Source organism: Pezoporus occidentalis, unplaced genomic scaffold (genome assembly GCF_034315485.1).
Source record: "Pezoporus occidentalis ecotype Australia unplaced genomic scaffold, CSIRO_AGI_Poc_V1 ctg1, whole genome shotgun sequence".
NCBI classification, from domain to species: Eukaryota; Metazoa; Chordata; class Aves; order Psittaciformes; family Psittacidae; genus Pezoporus; species Pezoporus occidentalis.
Window position 1 is genome coordinate 17333810 of NW_026912778.1, and position 26494 is coordinate 17360303.

A 26494-nucleotide genomic window follows, 5' to 3' on the forward strand; every position below is an offset into this window, starting at 1 on the left:
CACACAGTACTAAATACCAGCATCACAAATGTGGCCTTCAAGTTGAGAGGGTCATTTACATAAATCATCTGACATGTTTCTCACAAGCATGAAACTTCCTTTGAACAACACTAAAGATCTTCTCTTTGCATAAGGGAAGCTTCGCACATATCCTGAAGGATATAAAAGACATTGCCAAGAGACTCCCAGAAAACACTTCTTAACAGTCATGCGTGTTACATAGTAGGTAACTCACTGCCTAGGTCATAAAAAAGCCTCACTTCTATATAATCCCACTAAAGCATAGTGCTAGCAAAGGACAATGCTGTTTTGTTTTATTTATTTGTACATATAAAAAAATACAATCATCAACTTTCTTCTCAGAAACCTTGTCACGTTGAGCATGCTTGCTTTTAGCTCTCCTGCAGTGTGTTCTCATGAGTGTCTCATAACAATAACTATTTGGAGGTACTTTACTCTTCCTTTTGTAAAAGCATTGCAGTGTCTAATGCCCTGTTAAAAAAAAAAAAAAAAAAAAAAAGGAAGTCTGGAAAACTCACCAGCTTTTCTCCAGTAGTATGAACATCAATGATTCGCATCTGTTCTAGTAAGACTAATTTAAGAATAAAATATGGAATAGCAGCAGATGTAAACACTGTTTCAGTAAGTAAAAAATGCACACACCTCAAACACATAGGAACTGCACATCTCCCAGTTAAAAACCACGCTAGTCCCACTCTTGTTTTGGCAAAAACTAAGGCCAAGCTTGTTACTGCAGTAACAACAGACTACAAAATGCAGCACATACTGACAGGTTACCTACACTACCACATTATTTTGCTTTGCCTCAGTCATCAAAAAAGCATGGAAGTCAGCTGAAATTCCTCGCTCATGGTTCTTCCAATGAGCTCCCAGGAAAGGGGTTACACCTGGACCGTAAAGAAAAGTGGATAGATACATTCAGCTCTGAAACAGCACAATATAGGATACCTTCATAAAAGTAGAAGTTATTGCCAAAGCAAGTTCTCACCATTGCTTTGCTGGATACAAAGCAGGTATCTGGCCCAGGTAGACACCAGTTTATCAAAATGCATGCGTCTTCCCTCTCTCACGGCAATGACAGCTCATTAAAGAGTCACCAACTATTACACAGACATTCACAGTATTATGCAGCATGGGAGTTGCTCATCCTTAACAACGTGGTCTTTTTGGCTGCCAATTCAGTTTCAAACAACAAACCTTTTTTGTTGGTCCTAGTGATGTATTACTTTCTCATTCTAATTTATCTGTTTAAAATATTTAGGAGTGCTCATATGAAAGTGATGAATATGTTCATAATTATGTCCATCTTTATAAGATCCAAACCTACAAAAAATATTCAACAAAGCAAAACCATTACAACATGATTTAACCCATGCAATTAAATCACACACTTCCTATAGTATAATTATTACTCCTCTGAATGTTCTACATAGCTTATCTCAGAAACAGGCCACAACCCTACTTACATATAAATCACAATCTACTTACACTATCTAACAAGAGGTCTTTGAGTATAATGGATACATTTAATTACACTGATTGGATTAATGCCATAGACACTCTATAATTGGAACTCCAGCTGACAAAGGTGTGGTGCATTTATCTAGTTAAACCTCATGCTCTTTGAAGTCAGTTTTTCTACTGAATTCAGTGGAGGTATAATTTAACTCCCCAGAGTATCCAAATTCCTAAAGGGTATAAATTTTCTGCTTATAGGCACACGTTAAAAATAAAGACAAGAAAAATATTCTGTGCTGAAATCAGCTGAGAAAAAATCTGAATGTGAACGCTAACTTCAGGCAAGTTTCATCATGTGGAAAAGACTGGGAAAACTCCTGGTTAGATGGGAAGCTAGTGATAAAAAGTAAGTAAGCTCAACTGTTAGGTGTATACAAGAAATATCCTGTATTAGGCATGTTAGAAGTAGTAAATACAGCATTGCTGGAAATTGTCTATCTGCAGCGACATCTATTTCAGACTTAATTCTTCCACTGACGTTCAGTGTAGAATACCTTTCTCTCTATTTCTGTTCCTTATGCAATGTCAGTGGAAAAGTGACACCATTCTAGAAATAAATAACTTTAAATATAAAAATCTAACCCTTTTTCCTTCTTGACATATGCAACATACTGCCTCCTTAATTTTCATAACTCCAGTTATACAGTATGTTTTAAAATGCTTATACAAAGAATATTTAATGTATATATTGTATTTTGTGTTCTAACTAACAATACATAAAGACCCCAATCCTCAAAACTGCTGAGAAACATGGATCTCTCATCATCTATAAAATGAGTCACCACTTCACTTGGCAAATATGCCTGTCAAACAGTCTCACAAATTAATCATCTGGGTGAAATAAGCATTACCTTCAATTTATGCTACAACACAGCAGGCTGATTTTCCCAAGGTATAAGCCAGGTCAGTAGAAAAAATGGAATTATATATCAGAAGTTCTTGCCTCCTAATCTTCTGCTTAGTTTGGTACTGATCAGTGCCTCCCACTATAAGTTACAAGATGTCACATATTAATTTATTATGAGATACACTGACCTGGGATTGAAATGGATGTCCTCAGGAACTTGGCTAGGATCAGTGATGATTCTGTCATTGTCAACATAGCTATCCAAGTGATCTGGGATCCTAAATTTGGCCATCTGGACTTCTGAATCACTTAAACCAGCATGAGATATGCGGGCATAGCCCAACCTATCAGATACCAGAAGAGTTAGTTTGAAAAAATAACTCAAGGCAGTTTCACCACATTCTTAATGCATGTCTCTTTTTCTCAAGAGTTACTATTTAACCTATCAACATAACTTTCCATTTCTGTAAACCTCACTTCAAAAAACTTAAGAGTGCTATATAAACACAAGCATCATAATACAATGTTGTGAGTAGAAAAAACAAGAAAACCTAAGTGACAACAGAAAAAGTTTAACATCTATAAACTTATTTTTAAATTCAGTAGTTTTAGTTTATCCATCCTGGCAGAAGCACACCAGCTTTTTTCACTGAAGAGATTTTGAAATTCAAGAAAGGAACTCAAGCATCAATGGAATGAGCAATGTGAAAAATTAGACTGCAAAAGGGGGTTTTGTTGCCTTTAAAAAAAAAACACCCAAAACCTCTGTTACTTAAGTACTGTTACATAAGACAGCTATGTAGTTTACTGGGTTTACTCCTGTGAAGACCACAGAATTTGCACAGTTTAAGCTGAATTCCATTCTGGTACATACAACACTAAGGGAATGATTTACAAGCAACCTGATATAAAAAGTCACAGAGTGAACAGGTTCCAGCAGAAGAAAGTGCTTCAATATGGGCTTAAAGTTTCCACTAATTCCAGCATACAGCTTGGCTGTATTATATCAGCATTTTGCTTCATGAAACCCTACAATCATAGTTCAAAACTCATGTCTTCTGTGTCCCACACAAATTAGGGCTTAGCCTTCACATTTTAGAATGATACTGCAAAGACAGACCTTTGGAAAAAAAGTAGTTTTATGTTAGCAAAGCAGATTAGATCTGAAGGCTTTTGACACAGAAGGATGAAACCTCTAATACTGTCTTTGTAAATTATGTTCAGAAATACAATCATCCATCCTGAGATCGATGTTCCACATTTCTTTATGATATACCTCACTGCCCATACATCATTGTTTAGGGATGCAAGACTCTTCCACAGTTACCTACAGAAGGGTGTAAAACTGACAGTCATCAAAATAATTAAAACCAGTGAATAAATGATCCACTTTAACATACCTTATTACTCCTCGATACATAATATAGCTACACCATCTGTCATGATCTGTACTGTCAATATCCTACAAGTGAAAAGGGTGAAAAAAGTCAAACAAATAAGGTAAGCTTTCCTCAAGGGTAGCATTTGAATCAGTAACAAACCAATGTATAAACATGCTGCAGAAAAAATGTTTTGCTTTAAATATTGAAATAAGGTAGAAAGAAGAAACCCCACTGTTGGACACAAACAAATCAGACAGCTTTTTGACATCTCCTGTCAGAAAACCAAACTGCAGAACTCAGTTTTAAAACAAAAGAATCACAGAATTAGAGGTTGGAAGGGATGTCTGGAGGTCACCCACACCCAGCCCCATGCTCAAAGTAACTTCAAGCAGGTTGCTCAGGGTCTTATGCAGCCCACTTTTGAGTATCTCCAAGGATGGAGATTTCACAACTTCTCTAGGCCTCTGTTCTACTGCTTAACAACCCTAAATAATTGTGATCCTTTATTTTTGGTCTTCTGCTATCCAACTGGCATTTCTCTTCTGGCAACTGCTGTCCAGTGTTTCTTGTTCTTTCACTGTATAACTTCACCTTCTCTATAACATACCATGAGGTAGCTGAAGATGGTGTTTGAAAATGTGCATGTATTTTCCCTTATGCCTATTTCTAAGTTACCAGTTTGAAATATTAGACTGTTTCAAATATGTATTATCTCCAACTGCTAAAAGAATCAGTACTTTTACCTTACCTGGACATTTCCATTTTCTATTAATTCAGTATAATCTCTGGATCCAGGAGCTGAAGTGATGTATCCTAGAAATACCACTTGCTTAGAGCTAGTCTTCAATATATTTGAAACAGCTATAGCCTGGAGTTTCCTGTCTAAGTCCTCCCTGAAAGAAATGGGAAAGACTTAAACATATATACATTTTAGCTCAGAATCTTTGTGCTATAACATAGTGAACCACAAACAAATCTGGTACCCTTTTTATTGCTCAGTATTAGAGAGTATGCAAGTTTACAAAATGCTCAGTGATTCAAAATGATCACTGTGCTCAATAAAAGCCAGATGGTCGTGGTAGATGTAATTAGGGTTCTCTTTCTAACCACCATAGGAACAACTTTTTCTCTTACTGTTTTGTTTGTTTTTAATACTGATCTCATCACTAGGAAATGTGAATGTAAGTGCTTCGGTTATCTGAGGCTATCTCTGCCTGAACTTGAAATTCAGCTGCGCTAGCACAGTGTGGTGCATAACAAAGAGCTCACATGCTAACAAGATGGACATATGGTAAATATAGTCTTAATGTCTGGGTCACGTAATTTATGAAATGTGACTTAAAATCTATGTCATCCCATTAACACTACTTAACAACATTTGGCAGGTACTCTTTAACAAGATTTACACAACAGTTCCAATATGACCAGAAGTGATAGCATAAGTGAAGCCTGGTAAAATACTGCACTGGATCCCATACCCTGTCCTCAGATTTGTCATAAAATAATGTAAGGGGTTTCTCCTTCTGTGATTCTTCATGTTAATAACTTCAGTTGTATAAAGCATGGTCTCTTCTGTATTTTGCTAGACTGGGCCAAATACCAGTGAGATAGGGAACTGATTTTGGAATCTGTAGTCCTAAAAGGGGACAAGAATTTAAATGCCACTATGCTTTCTAAATAGCAGTACTTCTGATGAAGTAAATGCATTAAGAAGAAAGAGCACACAAACAAGAGATGAAAACTCCAAACCACTGGAATAGAAGCCTCGTATATGTGAAGTTGCCAGGTGAGCTAGCTGCTCTTTCCAGAATTACACTTCTGCAGAAGACAGGTTCTTTTAAATGACACAACACACTGTTATATTCCCATGTTTTAAAAACAGTGTTAAAAGAAATCCCTGCTTATCCAGTATTCTATAGTTTATGTCATCCTAAGCAGCAGATGAAAAAAGATGAAAACCAAGCAGTTATGTGTGCCATTTAATTACAAATTCATTTACCTCAAAACAAAATCAAATTTGTACTCATTTCCCATGTGTCTCCTCCTATTTTCTCCTTCATTTTTATCTCATCTCACTGTGAGGGGGGAATACACTGCTATTTTCTCCTACTTTGACAAAGAGTTTCTCAGAGAGGCAAGCCTAACCATCTGTGTGAGGCACAGAAAGTTCCTTTCTTGTGTTCAGACTGGAAGTAGTTTCTGACAACTATATGTGTTTAATAAAAGGGAAAACTAAAAATGACTTGTATGCTTGGAGCACAGCTTCTACGCATGTGAAGGAAATAGGGAAGCTCAGTATGGGATAATGAGAACTCTACTGCTTTCTGAATAGCAGCTTTGTATATTATATTCTGCATCCAATCCATAAATTTGCTTCTCCATGAATTATAATAAATATTTTGAAAAGCCCAAATCTTACTACATAACCACAAACATATTAGATATTGCAGCAAATAAAACAGAAACAGCTACTTGGAGCACCACAAAGCTACCCCTTATTAATAATATTCATTACACACAAGTTATCAAGATATTGTTTTAAAGTAAAGAACTAAAACATATACCTTAATCTTTCCCATCCTATATTTTAGTTACTGGTATAATTCTTCCTTTAAGAATCCAGAGATCAGATTTCTTATTTTAAGTTTCATATAGTCAGAAGGACACTGAATGGATATTTTTGTTGCTGTTTCAACACTGTCCTTTCTTGGAGGTTTCAGAATTGTTACTTTTTATTTTAATAAACATCAGTTGGCCATTAATGCTATCTCTGTGCACTCACTGTGGTACATAATAGATCTATTCCACATGCAAGAAGTTGGAAGGATGCTATCCTGCACTTAGATGTATCTGTAGCCCTGTTTCTTGTGGTTTTGCATAACTACATCTTTTTACCTCTAGTAACTCAGATATTAGGCTCAGCTGAGTTTTCCATGACAAACTGAGCCTTTTAAAAAATGCTTCAAAATTTAAACCAATAGCTGTACCACAGTATTTCCTCCAATATGCCTTGTTAGAATCAGTATTACAGCAGCAGATATTAAAGGGTGCAAAATAAATCGCAGAAGTTCACAAATGACCATTATGTTACATGATTTTGCATGACATGTAACAACAAATAAAATACTCACTCCTCATTTCCAAAGTGGGCGACAACAAAATCAACCAGTTTCCCTGTGAAGTTGACAGTCATGGAGATGGCGGGTGCAATCTCTCCCTCTGGAGATGGAAGGAGGTGATGGGTAGATTTTACAATTGGATACCGTGATAGCGCCATAATCCTACATGAGAAGAAGGAAACAGTTACTTGGTTGTTGTTCACAAACCCATTCTGCATCACTTAAAAGACACAGGCTCTGGAAGAGGAAAGTTACTAAATTCCTCTCACATATGGAAAAATTTAAATAGCAGTCCATCATCACTGGGAAGTTTCATCTGCCACAGATGCATATCCCCCTGCAAAAAAAAACACTTCATAGGCCGCTATTTTCCAGACTGCAAAGATATGCAACTGGTAGTTGGTCAAGCATTAAAGTAAAATCAGACACAAAAATACTGGTCAAATAGATATGTGCATTTATATGTCCATTTCCCACTATACAGCCCAAGGTGGGTTTAATGAATTCAAAATTTCTAAGAACTCGAGGTTGCAGTTAGATTTTCCAACTGCTATCACATTTTTAAGTCTGAAATCTAAAGTTCTCATAGCACAAAACAGAATAATGAGAAAAGGGAATCAGATACAGTACTTCGAATGCCAAACTTCCAAATCTGTACATTAAGGAGCAGGATGCCATTCTCTGCATCACCAAAGCCAAAGTAGCTTACAGGGGCAGGCACCAAAACCTGATCATTGCATTGCATTGCATTGTAATGATAAGGAATCAAAGATTGCTCTTAAAGACAACCTCCAACAAGTAATTATGGTGATTATTACTCTAATTATTCTTTGCCCATGTTTTAGTGGAGTTAGTATTGGGTTGTGTATTTACAGTTATTTTGTGTCGCTGCATGTAAAGATGACTCACCCCCAAGTGTGATCTCTTGTGCTTGGACCAAAGTCTGTGTAAAATCCTAGTCTTTCTCCCAGCCACATTGTTGGATCATTGTTCCCAATGAATGGTTTGGAGGCATCACTCTCTATAATAGTGATAAAATCAGCACCTAAAATGGGGAAGAAAAAAAATATATTTCTAAATTTATAACTGTGATCTATAAATGTGATTTATAAATGACTACATAATGTTGTCATTTCCCTTTTGATTACACGGGGGTAGACACAAGCCCTCCAGGAGTCAATCAGGGCAAATCTTAATGCTGGCAACAAAGTCGTGCCCAAACATTTGGTCACTGTAGGCCACACAACCCCTGACAGAACAACACTTAATGTGCGGTTGCCACAGGTCCTCCCTGGTGCATAACCAGAAGCACAGTACAGCTGGCCTACACATACCTAGTGCAGACCATTTCAAAAGCATTAGACATCATGTGCACAAACAGATTAACAGCCCAGTAGCAAGTCTACTGCTTTCAACTTGATGAACAAGCAATACACAGCACTGCTGCACTTACCTTCATCTACCAAAGGGTCCTGTGAAGAGGGAGCAGGGTCTGCTGCCAAACCAGTTAGTCAGCCCATAGCAACCTGCCATCAGCCCGCTAGCAGGGTAACAGAAGGGTTCCCAGCTCTAGAGAACTGTTTGCCATCTGCAGCCACCTTGCTTTGCTCAGGACACTGTGGTCCCTCCCTGTTTACATGCTGAGGTGTGGTTTTGTCAGGGGAATAAGAGAGGTTCCCCTATATTTTAGCTCGAGGATACAGCAAGAGCTACGTGGCCTTCTGCTTCTACATTGTTAGCATTCATACATGCTGGCCACAGAAACAATGCCTGAGACCACTGAATGGGGTTGATGTTAGTTTTCTTCAGGGTAGGCACAAGCCATTACATGTTGCATCTCCACTATTCCAAGCCAACAGAGAGAAGATGAGCCCAACGAATGCACACCACCACACCTTTAAAAATAACCTCTATGCTGGAGTTAGCCACTCTTTTCTCTGTGGCTCTCAAAATCAGTTAATCTACTTTAGCAAACAAATTGTTTAAGAATCTCCAGCTTAACTCTGAATGCATGAATGTACCTTATTTAGGGCATACTAATTTCAGAGCCTTTAGGAATTATGTAATGCTTCACATCAGGAAAAAAAAAAAAACCAAACCCAAAACCAAACACAGAGAAGTTCTCAGACATTGTATTTCATCTAAAAGGACATTTATCATTATTTCATTTATGCAAAGAATTTCTCTATAAACAAGTAACTCATCAGCAATATAAGAAAAAATCCAAATAAATAACAAAGTACTTCCTCCAACCAGAAACCTATTTAAAGTACAGTTTAAAAATTTATCACCTTTGCAAACAAATTTTTTAAAAGAAGTGATTGTACTGGAATAGCACAGAAGGAAGAAACTAGACAGACTATTGAGATAATGCAAGACCCAGTTACCCAGCAGGTGTTCTTGCTTCTGCCTCTTCAGATGAACCCTCTCATATAGAAATGAAATGGAAGAAAAAAGGTTACCTGTCTGATTAAGCAGATCAGCTGATCCTTCCAAATTAGACCATCCTTCATTGTTATATGCAAATCTAAAAGGCCAGATCATAGCAGAGAAGTCTCTTTTGGGAACCTCAAAAAATAAAATGCAAAAGAAGTCAAGTGCAGTTTGACTTTAATGTATTATACCTTTGCAGTCAGCAACATCAGCTACATCATGCCCTAAAAGACACACAATAAGGGATGTTTTAACCAATATATTTTCCAAATAAAGCTATCAGAATTACCAAAAAAAAAATAGGTATTTTTGCGAAAAGACTGCTCTAACAAGAGTAAAAATTAATTTGTGCAACTAACAGTAATAAATGAACATGAAAGAGAATACCAATCTTTTCATCTTTTTAAGAGGAACTACCTGGGTTTTTTTTCCACATTATAAAGCTACTACAAACACAAATGAGTTCTAGGAAGAAGGCCAACTGTATGTCTGTGTGCATATATATGAATATGTATGTGCAGACAGGTGCATCCACACACAATTTCTACTTAGCTCTCATCACCTTTTCTGCATCTTTTCCTCCATTCATCACCAGTGACTTACCTAACAGAAACATTACTCACAGGAATACATGTCAAGAGCAAGTTTCAAAAGGCTATTTCTAAATTGCTATCAAAAGGAAAAAAAAAAGTCTAATTCATAATTGCAACCAACTGCATCAAAAATTCAATTTTATTCTGGTAATGAATTAAATCATAGAATGGAAACACATTAAGTTATATCTGATCAAACCAGCTCTAATTTTAAATTTAAATTACTGAATAGGCAAGCAACACACTTGGACTAAACTTTGTGGTCATTAAGCAATTGTCACTATCATTTCAATGCCTCATTTATATTAGATAAAAAATCTGGAATCTTCCTATTTTTATCCAAGTTCCACAAGTAGTCTAAGTCTAATCTAAGTCTAACATCTTCTCAGAGAAGTTAAATTCAGAGTTATGCATATAAATATAGAAGCATAGAATTCCTTCAGCTGGAAGGAACCTCAGCAGGTTATCTGTTCAAACTTCACTGATATAAGATCAGGCTGCTAACAGTATGGTCCAGTCAAGTTTTGAATATAATTCACATAAACTCATTTATAAAAGTAGCATTCAAATTGAATATGTGACAAGTATCTCTGGTTTTCAGAGTATTTTCGTCTTTTGTAGCAGCACTACGAACCTCCAGAGGCCCAGGCATTTCTGTGCTCAACATGAATTTAAAAACTATACTTTTTACATCTTCATTTCTGCTTTAGTTTTGTTGAATACTCGAATACTGGTATAAAGACTTCTTCAGCACCTAACGTATCATATGCACATTTTACTGTATATTTGAAATTTGCCATTTTCACAAACACACGACTCACCCCTTGGCCCAGCTTCTTCTGGTAAGTTTTGTAACGCAGACCCAATCCTAGCAAACCAACACCAACAAAGAGCCACAACACTGGAAACAGCAAAAACACAGAAAAGCTACTTTTAAACCAAGGGAAAATAACATTATTATTGCACTGTCATTCTTAGGTGTATTATTCATAGAATGGGAAATGTATATATTTAAATTTCCACATATGCCAGTAATAATACCATTCCAAAATAGTGTACTTAAGAGTACCTCTATGCGTGCAGAGGTCTCTTTGTGTGCAGATATAATTACATTCTTCAAAACATACCAGGATGAGCAGATAAAATATACCAAAACTCCTTGGAACAGTTATGTAAAAATGATACCTACTGTAGAATACATTATAATAACGAGTATCCTGATCTTTGTAGGGTTATAGAATGCCCTAATGGTTACCAATTTTTTCCTTTCCATCTACTTCAAAGTCAATATACGAAGTGGGCTGAAAAATCATTCTTGTCTTTTGTATACACATGTAACAAATCAGTTTAAGAGTCATGGAAGAAAGGAAGTAAAATCATACTCACATATTTTAATAAAGGTTTTACTCTTTCTGAATAGTGGCTTTTGGTTGCTTTTCACTTCAAAGATAGAGCTGAGGTCTTTCTTGGGTACTGTTAGAAAGTCTATCCCAATACATAACATTATAAACCCTGTAAAAATATAAGTCATCAGTTTTGTCATAGAGCTTTAACATACTAAAAATGTGTCATAAGTGACCCACTTCTAAACTTCCAGCTGTTGCATTACATTCAAATTCATGACTCCAACAACAAAGACAATTCAATGCACAAATGCAGATAAATGCCACATCCAGTGCAATAATGCAGGCAATATGAGGCTGAGGGAGATTCTACTTATCATTGTCACAACATTCACCTCAACTATGCCTGCAGCACTTCAAAGACGTTTAATTTACATTGTTGTACTTGTTGACATGAGCACTGTTTCCAGCAAAATGAGGTAGTGGCATTAAACATGCCACTAACGATAAGTATTTCCAAAAAATATTTCAAAGTAATAGTACTGGAGTAAGAAATCAAAGCTAAAAGATGATTTTAAATGCTACTGAACACCTGTTTCACACAAAAATAATTAACTTCAAAATTACATTGTTTGGGGTTATTCACTTTTTTGCCCCCCAAAATAAGCTGCTACTAAGGCTGGGTCTCACTACTGCACATTAGGGTTCTTCTGTTGGTGAAATATCTGATTAAAGCCATGTTTTCCCTTCTTCCATTCACGTACCAATTGACAGAACAATAAAACCAAACACATTTAAATCCTTTCATCTGGGGCAAAGCAGAGAATCTTTCAGCAGACCTCCCTACCTTTGTGTATCCTAACACCAGCTTCCACAGAACATCAAGCACACTTACCCAGCACTCTCAAGCAAAGACTGATCTGCAGTACAGTTTTGGGGTATTATGTCAAAAAGGCTAGAACATGGTAGATAGATTATACTAAAATGCTTTCAGGACCCTACTGATGGCTACAACTCTCAGCTCAGCCCAGTACTTTCAAAGTTTACTGGAATTAACCTGGACAAGAGCAATTAAATTACACCTACACATTACAGAACCTTAAAATAACAGCTTGATGAAGAAAATATACTGTTGATTGTAGGTGTCTGTTATCTTTTCAAATGAACTGCTCTCTCACAAAGAAACAAATAATGCATTTTTAAATCAGAACCACAACAGTAATTGCTCAACAGTTTGATCTAAAACAGTGTTAAGCTGACTGCAGCAGGTTGGGAGGCCAATTTAACATGGCAGCATCTTCTATTTTTGTGCTCCAGAGCCAACAGAAGCAGCTGTGCTTTTTAAAAACAGACAATTAAACACAGCTACAGATATATTTCAAAAGCTAGTGAGCAACTTCAGTGCATTACCTGTTGCAAGGCACTTTGATGGTCTCTTTTAATTGAAAAGGTATCTCAGACTAACAGTACAAGCTCTTTTCCCATCCTTTATGAGCTAAAGAATCCAGTTAGCTCCACCAAAAATGTGGGAGCATAATGAATTGGATAAGAGCTCTGCTGGAGAAGGTATACATCCCTAATATGTTTGTGGAATAGTTAATTATCTATAGAAGTTCTGTTTTTTTCAGAGTTATAGCTGAAGGTGAAATAACCATTACTCAGTATTTTCTTATTGCCCTTACTTGTTACATGAGTAGTAGTGAAAGCCTGCAAACCAGGAATCTGGGTCTAGTGCAATGAAGAAGGTGGCACACACCAGTCCTTTCTCAAAGGCACACTGATTCCAGCCATTGAAGTTGATGGAAGAGCAGGGATCTGACCCCTCAGAATTATGTTACATCACAGTGAAGCAGCACAGAAATTTTTAATATAATAATCTTACTTTCATTGCCACTTTTCCTGGAGCACTTCCCTACCCAAACTGCGGCAAGAGAAAGCCAGGATATTGGACAGGAGGAGAAAGCAAGAAATAGCACTTGCACCTGAAAGAAACCAGAAGAAAACAAGCAGTTTGCCAGAACACCAAGCTGCAAGAGTAGAAGTGCAGCAACAAATACACAATTTCATGGTATAATCTGCAAATCTTTGATAAACAATAGGATGGCATTAGAAAGACAGAAACTGGATTCTCAGATGCAATATAAGCTCATGTGGTGCCACCAACTGAGATGGGTTCACAGAATCATAGAATCATAGAATAGTTAGGGTTGGAAAGGACCTTAAGATCATCTAGTTCCAACACCCCTGCCATGGGCAGGGACACTTCACACTAAATCATGTCACTCAAGGCTCTGTCCAGCCTGGCCTTGAATGCTGCCAGGATGGAGCATTCACAACCTCCCTGGGCAACCCATTCCAGTGCCTCACCACCCTCACAGGAAAGAATTCCCTTCTTATATCCAATCTAAACTTCCCCTGTTTAAGTTTTAACCCATTACCCCTTGTCCTGTCATTACAGTCCCTAATAGTCCATCCCCAGCATCCCTATAGGCCCCCTTCAGATACTGAAAGGTTGCCATGAGGTCTCCATGCAGCCTTCTCCTCTCCAGGCTGAACAGCCCCAACTTTCTCAGCCTATCTTCATACAGGAGGTGCTCCAGTCCCTTGATCATCCTCGTGGCCTCCTCTGGACTTGTTCCAACAGTTCCATGTCCTTTTTATGTTGAGGACACCAGAACTGCACACAATACTCCAGGTGAGGTCTCACAAGAGCAGAGTAGAGGGGCAGGATCACCTCCTTCGACCTGCTGGTCACGCTTCTCTTGATGCAGCCCAGGATACGGTTGGCTTTCTGGGCTGCGAGCTCACACTAAAGCCGGCTCATGTTCATTTTCTCATCGACCAACACTCCCAAGTCCTTCTCGGCAGGGCTGCTCTGAATCTCTTCTCTGCCCAACCTGTAGCTCTGCCTGGGATTGCTCCGACACAGGTGGGTGCAGGACCTTGAACTTGTCATGGTTAAACTTCATGAGATTGGCATCAGCCCACCTCACAAGTGTGTCGAGGTCCCTCTGGATGGCATTCCTTCCCTCCAGGGTTATCAACAGCTTGGTGTCATCGGCAAACCTGCTGAGGGCGCACTCAATCCCACTGTCCATGTCAGAGACAAAGATGTTGAACAAGACCGGTCCCAACACCGATCCCTGAGGGACGCCACTCATTACTGGTCTCCTGTTGGACATTGAGCCATTGACCAGAACTCTTTGCGTGCAGCCATCCAGCCAGTTCTTTATCCACCGACTGGTCCACCTATCAAATTGATGTCTCTCCAATTTAGAGACAAGGATGTCGCGTGGGACAGTGTCGAATGCTTTACACAAGTCCAGGTAGATGACATCAGCTGCTCTACCCCTGTCCATCAGTTCTGTAGCCCCATCACAGAAGGCCACCAAATTGGTCAGGCAGGATTTCCCCTTAGTGAAGCCATGCTGGCTGTCACCAAGCACCTTGTTGATTTTCATGTGCCTTAGCATGCCTTCCAGGAGAATCTGCTCCAAGATTTTGCCAGGCACAGAACAGGTTCAGTTCACAGTTTTCATTTTACCAAAGAGAAAGTGCCATCTATGTGTTACTATCCAGTGATCATGACAGGTGAATTAATCACAAGTGTGTCTGTGAAAGGAAGTGTCAGAAAGGGATTTCACGTAACAGCTACTCTTTTGACAAGGTATTACTCAAGAAAGCATTTAACACTCCTCTACTACATGCTTTCTTCATATAGCTTCAACACAAAGTTAAATTGAGACAACTGTTTCTACAGCCCCCCAGAGTGCTTGCAAAACAAATAAAACTGCAATAAATGTAAGGGAACTCTCCTCAAAACATAACAAACTGAAACCCTGGATGTGATTGCTGTAATGTATGAAACACTTGGAGAGGGAGAAACTGGAGTGACAGAAGGTGGTTGCAAAGAGATGTGGAGCAACAAGCCAAGCACAGCAGTCCTTTTCACAAAATCCTTTTCAAACAAAATACAGGATAATGTGTCACATTTTAAAATGTGTCATAGACTCACAGACTTGGCCCTGGACAGTATTTGGCATTGTTACATGTAATTAGTGAAATATGCCACTGAAACACACTAGTTCCTATTAAAATACAAACAAAAAAACAACCCAGTTCTGGAGAGAAGCCACAAAGGGTCGGTTTCATTTCCACCTCCCAAACTTCAAGGTGGGATCCCTTTCAGGGATCATTTTGCTAAAACCTTTGCATTTGCTCACCTCAGTTCTTCCTCACTGGCAAATACCTGACAATTTCTTTTCTTCCTCTCCTGTTTGCATATTTGTGACACTGCAGCTTGCTGACATTCTTCCAAACGTGCTGGTGTGTCCACAAAGCACAAGGTAAAGCTGCGTGGGAATGAAGCTCAGGTCTCAAATGCAGACTAGCTAGATTGGCAGGATGCTGCACTTTGCTTCTCAGAGTAGGGCTAAATAATGCACTGAGTTACATGTCCTGATTTCAGCTGTAAGAGTTATTTTTTTCCTTCCTAGTAGCTGGTGTAGTGCTGTGTTTTCTGCTTTAGTCTGAGAACAATGCTGATAACACACCAGTGGTTTTAGTTGTTGCTAAGTAATGCTTACTCTGACTAAGGACTTCAGTGTCTCATGCTCTGCCAGGGACGAGGGGCATGGGAAGCCAGGAGGAAGCAGAGACAGGACACCTGACCTGGGCTAGCCAAAGAGGTATTCCATACCACAGCACTTCATGCCCAGTATATAAACTGGGGGCAGTTACCCAGAAGGGTGAGATCACTGCTGGGGTCAGGCTGGGTATCAGTCAGCGGGTGGTGAGCTGAGGTATTCTCTTCCCTTGTTATTTCCTTTATCATTATTATTACTGGTGGTAGCAGCAGTGGTTTGTGTTATACCTTAGTTACTGGACTGTTCTCATCTCAACCCATGGGAGTTACATTCTTTTGATTCTCTTCCCCATCCTGCTGGGAGCAGAGGGAGGAAGAAGACGGGGAGTGAGTGAGCAGCTGCATAGCGCTGAGTTACCGGCTGGGCTTAAACCACGACATTATGTTGTAGTCCCAGTAACACAGCTTTCACAAACCCTTGAGTTTCCAGAAACTAGATTGTTACCTGAGGTACCATACAGCTACCTTAGGCAGCTAGCATACAGGTGCATTCACACCCTGGATTGCAGCTAGATTTTTAGGGTGATTGATTAAAAGATCTCTTCCTCAGCTGCGTACTGAGTTATCAGGCTTTGTTTCACTTTGTCATTTTCCCTCAACTGAATTCCATTTTCTGCCCACATTTTATACAATTTCTAACAGTAAAGAAACAAGTAGATTAGTTTTTGCAAGTCTCATTAATTTTCTCATAGAAACTCTTACAGAGCATTCAAAAGACTGTTTATACACTAGGTTCATTTTAAACATCTGGTTGAGGCTAAAGCAAGTATATTTGTATTTGTTCATTGTCATAAATGTACCTAAAAGAAGATGGGAGCGTTCTCTGGCATAAATTCCTCCAGGTACAAATTTATAAGCTGTACACCATACACAAAAGAATAATTCAAGAACGTAGGCAAACATGGCAGTACTCATGGCTTTCCCAGGGTGCAGACAGCTAGCAAAGTGGCCAGCCAGTTGAGGCCACACGCACATAGTAAAGACAGCAAGGATGTTGCCTGCAACAGCAGCACTCCAGGTGTGTAAATAAAGAAGACCAGCTGAAGATGCTAAACCTGTGAAGGGATAGAAAATAATAAAGTAAGTCCATCAGGTATATTATCTGCCACCTTCTTTTTCACATTCGCTCTAAGAAAAGAGAGTCTGGGAAATACAACTGTGCTTTGCAGCCATGAGAACTGCATCACTAGGACAGTTATTCCCAATACCCGAAGACAGCCTCTTGCTTTTTGCAGCTCTTAAGTGCTCCAAAAGAAAAGGCAAATAAGAAAGAAGTAAAACATAATTCATCATTTCCTTTGCTCCCTGTATTTTGATATGTCCCAATTTATTATGAAACATTTGTACAAAGTACTGTTCTGTCTTTTTGATATAAACATCTACAAACAATTAGCTCAGGACAAAAAAGAAGCAGATTTATGTTTTTTAAATAGTATTTATACACTAGATTTCATGCAGATGGGACTACAAATTAAACAAGGCTGCATCCATCCATGCTGACATGTGCAAAACACACCTCCCCCCACAGTTCAAGAGCAGAATTATTTCCATCTTCTCCTACTTGCTCTATGTGTAGTTTGCTCCACAGCACAGCTATACCATCCTTACGAAAATGACTGTCCAGATCCAGCACTTGAATCTCTCTTCTGACTACCCAAGACCCACTGTATGCAAACTTATTCACAAATACTTTGCTCCAGCAGAACTGCTTTGATGTTCACAAAATTTTACTGCCTGGAGATGTTGGCAACTAAGGAGACAGGAGGTGAGCTTGCCTCCAGGTGAACTGCTCATTAAATTACAAGTTATTGTGTCTCCTGCAGAACAGAGAGACTTGTGTCATCTTAAGCCCATAACTCTAGATGTAGCCATACACAATGCAGACAGAAAGAACTGAGATGCTGCTCATGGGTAAAGAACCTCAACAAGGGCTTCTGAAGAGACACAGTGTCGCTCTGCAATGGGCTGGACATTTCACCCTTAGTTAGCTGGTTAGATACATGCATAGACAGTTAGCAACAGAGAAACAGATGATTTGATTAGCAATTGATTTTTTTGAGAAGCGGTGTAGGGTCAGAGGGCTTGAGTAAAGGGAATAAGGTAATAGAAACAAAAGTTCTGCTCCGGCTTTGCACCTACCTACAAGAAACCAAGCAAAACTGGTGGCAGAAGACCAGCTCCAAAATGAAAGCATCAGCCCATGAGCCAGGCCCAAAAGAACTGTACCTCTAATAAAATGATAAAAAAGGGGAATCATACATAAATATAATTCTATGAACACCTGGCATTGAAAAAGAAACCTCTAAACATGTAGACAAGATTGCTTGGTAATATTTTATAATATCTTTTATTTGAAGCAGAGCTCAATTTGATCAAAAAATATCTTTATCTCACACCCTGCTACATTTTCCCCCTTTTACTGGGCCTAAACATCAATCCAAAATAATAGCAGTTTATCATAATGTAGCAATGAGCTAGGTTCAGCAGCAGAAACACTACACTGAAACACTGAATATAAAAAGCAATGAGAACTCAGAGAAAATGAGAGGCATCTACTCAAAAAGAAGTATTTTCTTCACATCACATAGGCAATCCCACAGCACCTAACATCACTATCAATCTTAGGTAGCTCTTGTGTGTACTAATTGCAAATTAATAACTACCTTGCCTGCCTCTACACGTAGTTGACTCAGAATAACTAATCTAGTCTCTTTCTAGATTTTGGAACCTAGGTGAGCAACACACAGCATTAACACTAAATTCTTACTAACCAAAACTTCTGGAGAAGTATATCTTTTAATATTCTTCCCGTTTTGTTATCAGCGTGTATCTCTGATGAACACTATTTCCTACCATCTCCTCTCTGAAATCAACTACTGGATTCATTTACTGCATATTACAGATGCATTTCATTCATAAGTCCTTGAACCTCAGTCTTAACTTAAAAATTGCTCTGCAGTGTGGCAAATGAAGGTTTTTTATTACTGAAATAAAAATCATTCTGTCTTAGAAAATTTTAAGATTTACTGGTATAGACACAATGCTCAGAGGTATCTGAAAGCAAGAATGAATCTATAAATCCTCTGTGCAAAGTACTTTGTACCATTTTACTCTCTGTATGCTCTTACACAATCATCTGTTTGAGTTTTAATTTGTCACCTACTACAGCATTGGCTTTTGATTACTAATTTTTTAAATAATAATAAAAACCCACTTACCCATATGGATTAGGATCTGGACCTGCATGTGGATGTCCACTTACTGCCCATCTAGAAATTAATGAGACCTCCCCAAATATCCACAGGGTGAGGAACATGAGACTGCCAAAAGCAATCCCTGACGACAGCCAACGAGGGTGGGAAACTGTCTCTCTAACTGCATTACCAGTTTTCTTTGCTTCTTGTTTCCTCTTGTCTCCATCTAGAATAAGAATAGAATATAGCTGAGCAAACTGTCAAACCCTATTAGAAAGGGTTACTGAGGAAAAGAAATACCCAAGATCACAAAATTACCAGATTAAATTACTGGCTCAGACACGAAGCTAGCTTATCTGATCATTTGTGGAAATCGGTAAGACAACAAAATCTCCAATAACATTCCTAGTTTTGTAAGGAAAAGCTCCTCACCTTAAGTGTACAAAAATGGCAACCCATCCATATGATTATTCTTCATACTGCTGGAATTTAAATCATTAAATTGGCTTTGACAGTCAGCAGAAAAGTTACTAGAATTTGTTCAGAGGATTCTGTTCTCTGAAATTCTAAACTCTGACACAAACAAAACCTGACACTTCCAAAGAAGACAGAAATATACTCCCTTCCTTCTCCATTTTCCATGCACTTTAGATCCTCTCTCATCTCAGGAGAAAGCACCTTTAACTGCATAGACATATTCCTTTGTCACCTAGGAAGAAGACAGATTCCCTTCCTACTCTCCTGCAGCAGATTCCCTTTCTAAATTGTGATAAATGCTCAGGCTCAATTTAGGTCATGCAAGTCTACAAACAGTACACAATATGCCAATTTATGCCCACTTACACACAGGTAAGGTCTTATCTTTCAATTAATTCATTTAGGTTACACTGAAAAGAAAGCAACTCCTGAGGATTTAACATGAGCTGCCTTAACTAACCAACCCAACTTCGCTGTCTTCCTTGGCAAAACTACCTTCACAGTTTTCAAGTGTGCTTAGCCTATGCCAGCCCCCACTGCTGTGGACTCTGTCCAGATGCTCCGAGAACTCAGTCATATTTTGACTAGGACAACGTGTCCACTCTTCCAATGCTTTCTGTTTATTTTGCCATATCAGCTGTTCCCTGGCTTTGTCCTGCCTCCCTTCCCTGTCAAAGGATGGGCACTGGCAGAGAAACACAAAGAGCAGACAGAATTAAGAAAATACAGAAATACCACAGATGTTTCATGCTGGAATGAGGATAACCCATTCTGGTTTTACTGGTCTAGATTACACTGTTGTTTGCATGACTGTCACATTATTGATACTGCAATTAGTTGGCAGTTCCAGCACAACTTACTACAGCGTGTATGAACTGTGATAGCAAATTCTGCCATGGGGTAAATGGAAGCACCCCGTGGTTTCCAAAGTCTGCAGTGCTCATGCATTAGGTCTAAAACTAGACTGTACTGGGGATAAAAAACCCCAAAGTATCAAACCCCAGGGACACATAGATACGTATACATTAAGACATTTTCATAACTGCCATATTTGCTGCAATATGCTCACCTGAATAAATTCGGTCCACTGCTGCTATAAAACCAAGTGCCAGTACAACAGTATTGGCAGCTTGTGAGCTCCAGACTGGGTTTAGTGATGTATACCAGATGCGAAGAACAAGGAGCATTATCTTGCCTAGCATGAAGCCCCATATCCTGATGAACCTGTAACAATCAGTTTTAGCAACAGTGATGCACTTGAGAAAAAACAAAGCAAAACAACCTCTTCAAAAAGAACCAACCACCTTTTAATATAAAGCAATGTCTGTTACAATCCCAACAGTATAATAAAATACCTTTGTAAACTGTTGCCTGACCACCATGTTACTGTTTGAACCAGCAATGAGGAGGAAACACCTGCAGCCAAGATGACTAGTCTAATTGGAGCATTTGGTGCCTGGTATGATGCTAAGCTTCCTACAAACAAACACACATATACAGAGATTGCTTTAATGGGCAGCAAAAATCAGGTAATAAGGATTTCCTGGGCATTAGTTCAATCTTGTCTGCAATTTGGATGGCTAAACCATTCATCTGAAAACACATGGCACTACACATTTTTAAACAAATCAAAGGAATGCAGGTATAGATAGAAACTGGGTATATGTGAAATTGTAGCAATTACCATTTTCAGGAAAAAAAAATAACATGAAGCAATTACCTAAAACTGCGGCAATTGCCTTAATTTAAGTACTTATGGTCATTGATTCCATAAATAGGATATATGGATAAAATATCTAAGCATACAGATATTCCTGAGCAGTGCACTTTAATTATTCAAAAGCCAAAATGCAACAGTGCATTTATGTTTACTGCTTTTGAGTTATGTAAGTGTGCTATAGCACAAGCCATATCCTTTTTAGAAAGGAGCAGTTACCGTACATTGCACAAGGATTAGTGAACAATTGCCTTAGCGGGTGTGAACAAGGCTTTCTCTGGTCTCAAGAGCAGCCATTAACAGCGTGTGTCATCTTCTTACTGGAAACAGTCACTCTCCCGGTCACTCAACAAGCCTGCACACACATTTCTGCCACTTTGCAGGACACACTGACCTCACCTTTTATCAGCTGTTCTAAACTCTGCCAGCAGGTTTCAAATTCAAGTTACTATGGGTCACACATTTTCATAACATCAGTGTGGCAAATTCTGTCCCTGGACCAGCGACAAACAGCAGAAGAAGCAATGTTGTTTTGCTACCAGCCATTTGCTAAGTGAGCAAGAGTCAAACTTGAAGAGACATTAAACAAGAAAGGCCAGACATAGAGCTGCTGATTCTGACACCGCATGCTAGGAATCCTCCGATTGTCTATTTGCTTATTCTGCTCAGAGTAAAAGATGCAAAGTTTAGGGCAAAGATGGTAAAATGAAATTAATGTGTAGTGAAGATACTTTGGACTTTAGCAGAGGGCTGCATGTACAATGCACGCAGATGTCTGTCACTGAACTGGGCTGAAATCTGCAGCTCTGCCTCTTCACACCTTTCATCACTTGCGCTAGCCAGATTAAAACTACTGTGGGTTTGCCTGCTTACAGCAGACACACCTTTTGTTGCTGAACACATACACCCGAAATGTAAATATATCTATCCGAGCAAACAGATTTACTGTGTGTTGTCGGAAGACACTACCACTAGGGTAGCTCATTGCTGGTTTTGGTCTGGGTTTTTTTTAAACAGAACATGAAATCAAGTAGCACAAAAGGATACAAAAATTAAACCAAAGGTTTCAGAGAAAATAGCGCTTTCTGAAAAGACAAAAACATTATGACCAATAACGAAGAGTATTTTCCATCAAAAGCAAAAAACCCCAATTCTCTAAATACTCAAGTTTAGCAAAGCATGAATAATTTCATGAAGATTTTTTGATTGTGAAATTGAAGACTGAATATTTCCAGTGGAATGGGGTGGAGCATTCACAGGGTAGATTGTTCTACATGACTTTGCTCAACAAGCCCCAGAGGAAGGCTGTGGCCTGCCTGAGAAGCATAAAAAAAAAAGGCAAAAGGAGAAAGAAAGAAGAAGTCTCTAGGTATGAAGAAGGAAAGGAAGCAGTAAGAACTGAGGAACAGGAGAAACAGCAGCACAGCATGATAGGACAGAAATAATCTAGATAACTTGAGAACCTGCAGTAGGGAAGCAAGCATAAAGTGAGCTACCATTGGCTAAACTTGATGGAGACAAAGGGTGAGGAAGATGCTCTTACATCTTCCCCAAATGCTAATGCTCACTGCAGGGCAACAGGTAAGGAGTATGCAGAGCAAGCACCTGGGAAAGAATATGGTATAGACTTGCCAAGGGGTGGACAATATTAAGAGTGCTTGGGAGAGGGAAACAGCAGGGTGATATGAATCACTGAGAGAACAGTTCCTGTTCAGGCAGGAATGAAGGGGAGATCATATCTGCATACAGCAATGCTCAGGTTTGCTCAGGGTGAGGATGTGTACAACTTCAGTCTCCCCATGCTCTGAGTCCTTCTGTGACCACCTCCATTAACACATCTTTTCTCCAGATTACTGCTGAAGGTTCTAGCTTTTTGTCTGTAGTTAGTATCTTCAGAAACTTGCAAATCAGTGAAAGTGAACAGGTTTATAAACCAACAAACTTTATAAAGCACTGTAGGCCTGTCACTGCTTTTTACTTAGCAGAACAAAAATTAGACACATTCAAGCCATTTCCACTTCTTCTGGTAATATGAACTGGTAAACACAGCAATCCCAGGCACAGCTACAGGTTGGGTGGAGGACAGATTCAGAGCAGCCCTGCAGAGGACTTGGGGGTGCTGGTCGATGAGAAACTTCACATGAGCCGGCTTCAGTGTGCGCTTGGAGTATTGTGTACAGTTCTGGTGTCCTCAACATAAAAAGGACATGGAACTGTTGGAACAAGTCCAGAGAAGGGCCACGAGGGTGACCAGGGGACTGGAGCACCTCCCGTATGAAGACAGTCTGAGAAAGTTGGGGCTGCTCAGCCTGGAGAAGAGAAGCCTGCGTGGAGACCTCATAGCAGCCTTCCAGTATCGGAAGGGGGGCTATAAGGATGCCAGAGAGGCACTCTTCATCAGGGACCATAGCAACAGAACAAGGGGTGATGGGTTTAAACTTAAACAGAGGAAGTTTAGATTGGATATAAGGAAGAAACTCTTTACTGTAAGGGTGGTGAGGCACTGGAACAGGTTGCCCAGGGAAGTTGTGAATGCTCCATCCCTGGTGTTGCTCAAGGCTAGGTTGGACAGAGCCTTGGGTGACATGGTTTAGTGTGAGGTGTCCCTGCCCATGGCAGGGGGGTTGGAACTAGGCGATTTTAAGGTCCTTTCCAACCCTAACTATTCTGTGATTCTATGATCTGAAGGACTAATCTTAAATAAGCATGGTAAATTTTGCATTACTGTGGTTATCTGAAGAAAAGCAGAGTGCAATTTGAAATGCTTACACTCACTACTAGTTTCTAAATTATCAGATGTAGAAAATACAGTGAGCACCAGTGCAGGAAGCTGAAAATGCTGCTCATTGAAAACTTATTAAAAACAAAATAAAAAAAAAATAGGATAGATATGATGTGAAGACTACAAAAAGAAACAAACATGGTAAAACTATTCTTCATCTACACTGATGACACCAAGAAACTGTTCAATTCTAGTATCTTTTTAGAGAAAAAGAATAAGAATTCTTAAAAAAAAAAATTGCAAGGAAATAAGTAAATAAGATGATCCTGTTCTGTCTTGTAACAGTAGAAGAGAACATTTATATGGAAAGTGATTCCCTGAGTATAATCTTATACTGATAAATGAGGAGCCAGGGACCACTGCTTCCAAAACACATCACTTAGCAGCAGTATTTTCCCTCTACGCAGGATGGAGACCCTTGTCTCGTCTGAGTTCTGCCAGGTGTTGCAAACTCATTAGCAGTAACTTGCTTCTGAATGTGACTATAGCTGCCAAACCTTCTCCCAACAAAATTTCAGAACATCAACAAGAGCTAAGGCTTGCTCCAGTTAGCTAAAGACCAAAGAGGGAATGCCAGCAAGTCTTGGTTTATGGAGGAGCATGTGGGATAGGTAGTGAGGCAGCTTTATCTTGAATTTAAGATCAAATTTTCTTCCTGTGAAATTACCAATATGAGTCACATCTAGGATGAGCCCATAATCTCATCAATATGCTACATAGTGTGTATGTGTGTGTACGTGTGTATATATGTATATATGAAACCTGTAAAAAAACCTGCCTCAGAAACATTCCACACATAGCAGATTACTTTTACAATAGCCCCAAGCTGTTCTGTAACACCTCCTGCCTACCCATTGTTACTGGCACAGCACTGCTATAAAAAAAAACAACCCTGTTCTGCCAATCTATGCAATACTGAAAACATTTTCCTATTGAGCATGACTTGTACTAATTTGAAAGCTTCTAGCAATAAAACTGAAATGAGATTTGTCTTTAATCATGCAGTACTGGTCTAAAAATGAGTACTGCATTGGTCCAAAGACCAATGGCTGCAAACAATATTCCTCTGACCATATCGAAAAGCATGAGACAAAAAGAAAAGCATGAGTTTGGGAGAACAAAAACTTCGTATTCGTATCTGTTTTCAGAATCATGTGATTTTTGAGGCAATTTGAAAAGTTTATTCTTATTCCTTTATACCAGCATATAATCTATAACTCACTACAGAGCATACTTACCAACCATAGTGAGTCTCAGAAGGGCTAGGATGTACTTATTGTTAGCCAACCTCCAAAAAGGGCCAATTATCAAGAATACTGGAGAAAAGAAGGCAACAGCAAAACTTTCCAGACCTGTGAGTGCCAGTGTCTGAAGGGGGAAGTAATAAATCATTGGTGGCAGGGCATGGTAAAGAGACCAAGAAATGTAGCCTAAAAACAAAAAGAGAGGGGAAAAGGGAAAAAAAGTCATTTACTTTCAACAGCCTGTTTTCCTGGAGAGTCCTTAAGGGCATACTGGTTTATACTCCCAAATGCAGAATATCACATGTATTAGAAACTAGTACAACCAATAATAGCAAGTATTTCTCACAGAAACTGGCTATTTCAAGTTAAACGAACACATTTTCCCAGGAAAAGAGAACGATCAGCAGAAAACTCTATTATTCCACTCTGACAGTAGCTCCTGCTTCGATCCTCAGCGCAGCTCAGTGCTCAGTGCTCAGAGGGTTAGCGTTCAGAGGGAACAATGCTGGCTAAACGACGAGTCCACCCACAGCCTCAGGGCTCCTCGAGCACCGGTCGGTGGCTGAAAGAACTGGTGCAGTAACCCGGTGCGCAGCTCTCCCCTGAGAACACCTTCGCCAGGGTCCAGCGCTGCGCAGGGGATGAGCCGAGCGCGCCGGTGCGAGTGCCCCGCGCCACATCGCGCCTCGCCCGGGCAGCACCGCAAAGAGCCGCACGGGCTGCGCGCGTACCCGCACACACACCTAGCTGAGGGCGCGCGTAACTCCTCGGCGGATCCCAGGAGAAAAGGCATCACAGCAGGCAGAACGAAAAAAGAACCCGAAGGAGAACACTCATCAGTGACCAGTCTCCGCTCATCCCCACGGAGGAGCTTTCCACCAGCAACACCTCCCTCTCGCGAACGGTAACCCCCACGACACACTGCGGGGATGATCCGCTACAGCGGCCGGCCGTTCCCGTTAGACACCCCAGGGCTCCCAGGCGGGGATGAAGCCATGCTGCCGTTGACCGCCTCCCAGCCGGCCGCTGCCCCTCACAGACTCCTGCCCCATCCTCGTCGGGCGATACCGGCACCACCTACCCAGGAGGCTCTCCGCAAGAACGGCCTTCCACAGGTGGAACATGGCTCCACGCCTCGGCTCGGCTCGGCTCGGCTCGGTCTGGTCCGGATCGGTAAGA

At 39.7% G+C, this 26494-nt stretch overlaps 1 protein-coding gene across 4 annotated transcripts; it reads right to left on the reverse strand.

The window, feature by feature from the left end:
* Positions 1 to 302: 302 nt before the first annotated feature.
* CWH43 (cell wall biogenesis 43 C-terminal homolog) lies at positions 303 to 26494 on the reverse strand. Of its 4 annotated transcripts, none has more exons than XM_062605439.1 (17): positions 26397 to 26494; positions 25310 to 25501; positions 20928 to 21048; positions 20642 to 20796; positions 19120 to 19321; positions 18041 to 18129; positions 16702 to 16956; positions 11300 to 11425; positions 10735 to 10814; positions 9350 to 9455; positions 7797 to 7932; positions 6900 to 7049; positions 4517 to 4661; positions 3787 to 3848; positions 2575 to 2730; positions 1219 to 1344; positions 303 to 492 (listed from the first exon to the last, which is right to left on the reverse strand). In XM_062605439.1, exons 1-16 carry the CDS (start codon positions 26437 to 26439, stop codon positions 1257 to 1259), a joined length of 2106 nt encoding a protein of 701 aa, XP_062461423.1. In that variant the 5' UTR covers positions 26440 to 26494; the 3' UTR covers positions 303 to 492; positions 1219 to 1256. The 4 variants fall into 4 exon arrangements, with proteins under 4 accessions (XP_062461423.1, XP_062461339.1, XP_062461271.1 ...); XM_062605355.1 differs by having other exon boundaries at positions 303 to 484; positions 1212 to 1344; XM_062605287.1 differs by having other exon boundaries at positions 303 to 1344.

Bases quoted from the DNA above. Each gene is read 5' to 3' on its own strand.
- CWH43 (XM_062605439.1), bottom strand. From the start codon at position 26,439: ATGTTCCACCTGTGGAAGGCCGTTCTTGCGGAGAGCCTCCTGG. The intron at 2,731-3,786 runs GTATGTTAAAGT...GGTATCTGATAG, and splicing joins ATGTATCGAGGAGTAATAAG to GTTGGGCTATGCCCGCATAT. The intron at 1,345-2,574 runs GTCAGTGTATCT...TATTTTTTGTAG, and splicing joins GACATCCATTTCAATCCCAG to GTTTGGATCTTATAAAGATG.